The sequence below is a fragment of the Mastacembelus armatus genome, chromosome 5 (genome assembly GCF_900324485.2).
Source record: "Mastacembelus armatus chromosome 5, fMasArm1.2, whole genome shotgun sequence".
In the NCBI taxonomy this organism is placed as follows: Eukaryota; Metazoa; Chordata; class Actinopteri; order Synbranchiformes; family Mastacembelidae; genus Mastacembelus; species Mastacembelus armatus.
In genome coordinates this window covers 27,501,740-27,508,746 of record NC_046637.1, presented here as the reverse complement: position 1 = coordinate 27,508,746, position 7,007 = coordinate 27,501,740, and the positions used below count along the sequence as shown (strand labels likewise).

General features: G+C 44.1%; 1 protein-coding gene across 1 annotated transcript; it reads left to right on the top strand.

The window, feature by feature from the left end:
- The first annotated feature begins 705 nt into the window (after nucleotides 1-705).
- LOC113130343 (inositol hexakisphosphate kinase 2-like) lies at nucleotides 706-6,384 on the top strand. The gene is made up of 5 exons (XM_026306881.2): nucleotides 706-1,263; nucleotides 3,760-3,991; nucleotides 4,101-4,276; nucleotides 4,438-4,613; nucleotides 4,718-6,384. Exons 1-5 carry the CDS (start codon nucleotides 1,050-1,052, stop codon nucleotides 5,327-5,329), a joined length of 1,410 nt encoding a protein of 469 aa, XP_026162666.1. The 5' UTR covers nucleotides 706-1,049; the 3' UTR covers nucleotides 5,330-6,384.
- The last annotated feature ends 623 nt before the right edge of the window (nucleotides 6,385-7,007 follow it).

Genomic DNA, 7,007 nt, shown 5'->3' with positions numbered 1-7,007 from the left:
TATCCTGTAAACAGTGTTCATGTCAATATCCAAGTCAATCATCATATTTTAATGCCCTAGGTAATTTAAACCAGGTGCTTTGTCACTACGCAGCATTTTCAAAACTTCACATGACCAGCTGAGTCTAGTTGTCCATTGACATACACTCTTGCATGTTGTAAACACGGGAGTCCTTCCCTTTGTGCCTGCCCTTCTGTGAACACAGAACTGGTCTCTTAGTTTATCTTAGGCATCTATGGCCAATCACACAAGATATTTATCATATACTCTGATGTTCAAAATGTCCAGGGCTAAACATATAAATCCATATTTGAGACCCTTAAGTTTTGCCTTCTTACCACTAAGATATGAAAGCATAAGTCAAATCGAAACTGTGAGAGGAAAAGGAAAACACTTTAAATTCTCTGCTAAGGCTCAGATTTGATATGACAAGAACAAGACGAAACTTAAGCAGCCTGTCAGCAAAAGAAAGAAAACCTACGAAAGCACCTTTACATATAAAAATGCCCTCGGTGTTGTTTTCTTGTCTGGTATTTTTCCTGATCTCCCCTCCCCCTGTTTTCTCTCCTTCCTCTTTGTTTGCTTCATCCTCTCCTGGGCACCTTAGCTCCTCCCAGCGACAGTCGCGGCTCTGTGATTGGCTGCCGCTGCAGTCGAGGGGGCGGCGCCTGTGGGCTGTTTTTCAGACTGTCGGACCGACACGAGCGTCAGTTTCGGTAACAGCCACGCGCGGACGACGTCGGAAATGTACGTGGCTTCAAGACGTTTCCAGCAGCTTTAGTTCCCGCACGAGTCGCGTCTTATCACACGAATAAACCGGGTGAATACCCAGCTCAGCGGGAGACTTAAAGTTCGTCCTCGGGGACGGAAAAAAAATTAAATAAGGGATTTTTTTTGTCCTTCCTGTTCAGCCCTTTGTTTTTCGGTGCTTCGCTCGAGCAGGCGACCCCACAGCGCCCCCGTGCGAGCCGACAGGGTAGTGCCCGAGGATAGGGAGCCTCCCGTGCGACGTGGGTCCCACCAGCTCAGCTGTCCAATGCGAAGTGAGGATGAGTCCCGCTCTGGAAGCCCTTATGCAGGCGGACGGGACGCGTTTTCCTGGAAAAGGGGTGATGCTTGAGCCCTTCGTGCACCAGGTAGGGGGCCACTCCTGTGTGCTACGATTCGGTGAACAGACAATCTGCAAGCCCCTCATCCCTCGGGAGCACCAGTTCTACAAGAGCCTCCCCCCTGAGATGAGGAAGTTCACCCCTCAGTATAAAGGTAAGACCCAGATCTTGCACATGTGATGTTGTTGTTGTGTTAATCACTGGTTTGTTTCCCCTCATTCTGTGCAAATACCTTTCATACTAATGTCTGTTCAGATCATCAGATCAGAGGAGGATGTTCTGTGCAAGGGTGGTGATGGCACATATAACACACTACAGGGTCTATTTTAACATTTATACATAGACACATTCCTCTTTTCAATTGCCACATAGTGTGAATTCTGTACAGTGTCACTCCTGTTGCAATTGGCAGGCACCACAGTCGGTTTCTGGATCTGTGGTGGTGCAGGGGTGTTAGTAGCATCACGGCCTGACTGTCTGCCAGAGGTCTTTAAAAGTGTCATGCCTGGCTTTTCAGACAGCTATGGTTTCGGGATGAGATAAAGTTTCATGGGGATCAAAAATAAATGGGTCAGATCACCAGGGGAGTAACTCAAAAGTCAGTAGAGGAGATCTCCAGGTCTGGTTTCAGGTCCAATAGAGAAACATGGCCACAAATGGAGATTTGAAGCTACAGACTCTCATTTGGTTGTGTAATGTCGTGTTCCCTGGACGCGTCCGGCTCCACAGTCTCTCACAGTTTCACCCACAGACAATGACAGCTAGTACATGCTGATACAGGCGACTTTCTGCGGCCGTATGACGGTGGTAAGGCACACGCCTGGTATCTGACTCCTCAGTAATGCAGCATGGGACTATAAAAAGATCCAGGATGAGTGGAGGGTTTTGGAGAGCTGATAGTAGACAACTTTGTTTTTTCCCCAAACACATCGCAACAATGACACTTTGACATTTCACACAATATTCAGAGAAGTTGTGTTGTTGAATGTGTTTTTAAAGCAGTTCTTTAAATTGGATTTGAGTCATTAAATTAAATGATTTAAATTTAAATCATTAAATTAAATGATTTGAGACCATTAAATATTAACATTATTTCAACAATAATGTTAATATTTAATGGTTTCAGAAACACCTTGGAGTGGCCTGTAATTGGAAGAAAGTTACAAATAATACTCAGACAGTGAATATACAAATAGTAGGAACACTAGGACTGTCCCAAAGGTGTAGATGGAGATTAAAAGAGGCAGAGATGTCAGGGATAGACTTCTAAGCTTTGTGACGTCAATGAAACATTATCTGAAAATCAAAATGGTCACGTGAAGGAATTAAATTCAAAGGTACAGACCTGAAAGCAAGATAGGGGAACTTGTACTTCTGGACCTAATAAAATAATAGTGATTTGATACTGAGCCACAGTTCCTGCTAATAGATTAAAGTTTACGGTCTTGGCCTGTAATGTTAATTGATGCATCTTTATGGCCATATGAGCCTCTCTAATGAATTAAGCCAGACTGAGTCATAAGTTCCCGCAGTGGCAGTGTGATGACAGTGCAACTCTGAGCGCCATAGTCCATCAGGCCAGACTTCAGAGGCGGGGCTTCCTGCAGGATGGTGATGTCAATGCACATGACATCAGCCAGGCCTCGAGCTATGGAAGAAATACGGATGTTGGGTCCTGAGGCCAGAAGCCATATAGCTTACGAAAACCACCAGCGTGCATTTTGTTTAAACATCAGCTCTCACGGTCATGTTGTTCCCACTATAGGTTTGTCATTTATTTTTTTGTTATTCTTTGTGTGCTGTTGAATAATGTGATTACTGCAGCAGCCTGTGTTGTTGCTTGCAAAGTATATCATGTGTTGATTCAGACACTGAGTCCACTTTCTCTCCTAATCTGTTTCGACCACATTCTACCTTCCTGTCTGTGGTTTGTGTGTTCGAGTTGCTGCTGCAGCTGTGCTGTTTGTTCTCAGTCTCGCCTCCCCCACCCTGCAATACACTGGGCCTTGTAGGGGGCTGGTGTGTGCCGTGGGTGGGGGGTCTACTGGCTGCCTGTTTGTGGATCATGTCGTAAATTAGCATTGGCGTTAAGGTACACCGTGTTTCTTCCATCATTAGATCATATCTGTTAGCTTCCTTTTCCCCCCTGGTGTTTTATTTTGTAAAATTGTGATAATCACTTCTACACGGACTCTGTAAGATTTAAATATTATTATGGACTGTGTGAATTGAATGATTAATACTGTCATATTAATAAACTGCATATTGTTGTTGTGATTACATGAGAGTTGGCTTGTTTTGTTGTTATTCCATGTATTTTTCTGTATGTGGAAAGAGAACTGTACTTCACTTTCTCATGTCATTGCTGACAGTTTGAAACAGTTTGTATTATGATTGAACCAAATGATTGGTTGGCAGTTCCTTAATAAATGTGCCACTCAGTTTAACGGATTTCAGACTTGTGTGGTATTTTCTGTCTCCTGTTTCCTGGTTATTGAGTGTTATGGACACTGTTTGTGCTCTGACATCTACTGTTGATGATGTACAATACTCTATTAATATATTGTGATACTGTCACAGGTACATGTGATTGTCCTTTTAATTTTATTGTGAGAAACTAATGACCACTCTCTTTCGCACCCTCTCTCAGGTGTAGTATCGGTCAGTTTCGAAGAGGATGAGGAAGGGAACCTGTGCCTCATTGCCTACCCCCTCCACAGCGAATCTGGAGACCTGGAAAACAAAGATCCCTCAGCAGACTGCGAGCCCAAGAGTAAGATGGTGAAGTGGAGCAACAAAAAGCAGTCCACTTTGCTTCTGGAGAACGACAACTACAGCAAAGACAGAGCTCGCCACAGTCGTAAAGAAGACAAGCTCATGAGGTGAGGATGCTCCCCTTTTCACTTTTATGCTTTCACAACCCAGGAGACACTTGATTATTAAGTTCTGCAACACCAAAGCTGACATTTTTCTGTGGTGTTGCCTTTGCAGTTATAACCGTGATGAAGTGCAGGCACAGCAGCAGCAGCAGCAGGCGGAGGTTCTCTACTTCAGCCTGGAGAAAGGCAATGTGGTCCCACAGATCAAACACAACCCCTGGAGTCTCAAATGTCACCAGCAGCACTTGCAGAGGATGAAGGAAAATGCAAAGCACCGGAACCAATACAGTATCCTTTCATGAGTGGAACTCACTTATCAGGTGTTTTACGGTGCAATGACGTGAACAGTAATAAAGGGCTTAGACTTGGTTGTTATTAAAAGCATGAAAACACGGTGGTGGTTTAAAGGTCTTTTGTTTGTTTGCGTGATCCTTGACTCCCTTTCACAGAATTTATTCTTTTGGAGAACTTGACATGGCGCTATCGAGTACCATGTGTCTTAGACTTGAAGATGGGAACTCGCCAACATGGGGATGATGCATCAGAGGAGAAGAAGGCCAATCAAATTCGCAAGTGTCAACAGAGCACATCTGCCTCTATTGGCGTGCGACTCTGTGGCATGCAGGTACAGTGTAGATGCTGTTCAGCTCCTCTACATTGACGTTTGTTTCTACTGGTCATGGAAAGTATATGAGAACAGGAGTGTTCATGCTTCTGTGTTTCTTGCAGGTGTACCAGTCAGACTCAGGCCAGCTGATGTTCATGAATAAGTACCACGGTCGTAAGCTGACCCTTGCAGGCTTCAAGGAGGCTCTCTACCAGTTCTTTCACGACGGCCGTCGCCTGCGTCACGAGCTGCTCTCGCCAGTGCTGCGCAGGCTCCGGGAAATGCAAGCTGCCCTGGAGGCCTGTGAATCCTATCGCTTCTACTCCAGCTCCCTGCTCATCATCTATGACGGAGACCCTCCCAGGACTCTTGCTAGACATAGACATCGTGGTGGGGAAGATGGTGATGAGGATGAGCCATCAGATGAAGAGGAAGAGGAGGAGGAAGAGGAAGAAGAGCAGGGGGCCTTTGGTTTCCCTCGGTCCCCCCCGGCAGGTGGCAGCTCAAGTGCGGCTGGAGGGAGCAGTAATGGTGGCAGCGGTCGCTCATCCCACAGCACAGGTGAGGCCAGCAGCTCCATGGTGGATGTGCGCATGATTGACTTTGCTCACACCACTTGTCGGCACTATGGAGAAGACAGCGTAGTGCACGAAGGACAAGACAGTGGTTTCATCTTCGGCCTCCAGAACCTAATCACAATAATCTCCCAGCTGGAGGATCACAGTACTGACTGAAGTCGCACTGGAGCTAATCGTACTCTGATTTCAAGCATGGAGGGAGCTCACTGAGCTGATACCCTGCTACTCAAAGGTGCATCGTCCTTACACCTACGTGGGGGTCTGAACCTCCCCTGCTTGGAGGGAACCTCAGACACCTTGGGGGTCATGGGAGAGTCTGTGTGGTCGTATGCTCTCCTTTATCTGCCAGAAGACAGGGCTGCCCGTGCCCTTACTTGCACTTTTCTCTTTTTAAGACTGCTATTTGTCTTTGTTATACGTTGTAGGAAAAACTGTATGTTGAATGAATTGGAGGTCTGTCAACAAACACAGGGACTCTGTAGCATCCTAGGACTTTCTTGCCCTCTCCTCCATTGGTACAGACAAGTTACTTTCTTTAGTTCTCTCTGAGAGAGAAGTAGAGGGGCACAGAAAAGTGAAGCTCAAGCATAGTTCTAGGAGCCTGATGTGGTGCTTAACCTGTGGTGATAGAAGTGTTTGTGTGTGAAGTTTGGACTGCCGGTCCCCAACAGCACAGCACATTATTAGTAGTTGACTGTACAAGCTGATCTTGGCTGGCTAGGTCAGCAAGCTTGTAGAAATTGACAACTTAAGCTTCTGATAAAGAAATTTTTTGTCTCCTAAGACTCTTGTAACAGACATGGTCCTGGTGTCCACCGTGCATTTAGATATACAATTTTAGGTGGAAGAACAAAATTATTTTGCTCTACAAGAAGGGACACTTGTTCTCCCCTGTACTTTCATGCCTATAAAAAAATACTTTTTTGAAAAGGGGATTTCAAACAGATAATATCCTTGTTTTGTCACTGTCTTTGTTTCCATCTGATATTTTTCCTCTTCATTCCTTAAACTTTGACTAAAGAAAAAGAATATATTGATAAAAACACTAGCTACAAAGACTATATAGAGACTATTTATTTGAAAGGATTGTTTAATTTTTTTAAAATGGAAACAAATACATTCCATATTACCACTCTAAATGTTATGATACCAATGTTGATTTATTTTGTTATTGCAAGAGCTGATACCTCTCTTGTATACCTGTGTGTTAATGGTGTCTTGAAAAATAAAGGCATTCATTTGTCGTAAAAGTCATCGTCCATCTTGTTAATTTACAGTATGTAGCATCTCTGCATGTGTGTGTGTTTATGACGGACGGGTAATGAAGAAGGGGGAAAATGTATAGTGTGTACTGTACCAAAAACATGCAATGCTGTCAAAAAACCCATTCAGTCATTTTGTTAATCATTTTACATAAACAGAACAGCTACAAAAAATATGGTGGGTGATTAATTGAATTTGAATAGACTCTATTCAAAGAAAGAAGAAGGTGATGTGTCTATATGAAATTAAAGAGCTTGTATTGTCCCCTATGGACCCATTTATAGAAATACTGTATTTTAAACATATCTGTGACATTTTATTCACCCAAAGTTGTTGAGATTCCCATTTTCAGAGGTTAACATGAGGTGTGCATTATTCATCAGCAGACACTCCGATTGGCTTGAGGTGATGACTCATGTTCACCTCAGCCAATCAGAATTAGACCTAATAAATAATGCAAGTCTCTACCTGCCTTCCGTAATGGCTGCAGGTTGAAACATGAGGCAGTAATTTGGAGATATAACGTGTGATCCTGAATGGAAAACAACAGGAACCTGCTTGAGACTTCTCC

Coding starts and splice junctions, on each gene's coding strand:
- LOC113130343 (XM_026306881.2), top strand. CDS start 1,050: ATGAGTCCCGCTCTGGAAGCCCTTATGCAGGCGGACGGGACGCGTTTT. Junction 3,992..4,100: donor AAAGAAGACAAGCTCATGAG/GTGAGGATGCTC, acceptor TTGCCTTTGCAG/TTATAACCGTGATGAAGTGC. Junction 4,277..4,437: donor AAAGCACCGGAACCAATACA/GTATCCTTTCAT, acceptor TCCCTTTCACAG/AATTTATTCTTTTGGAGAAC.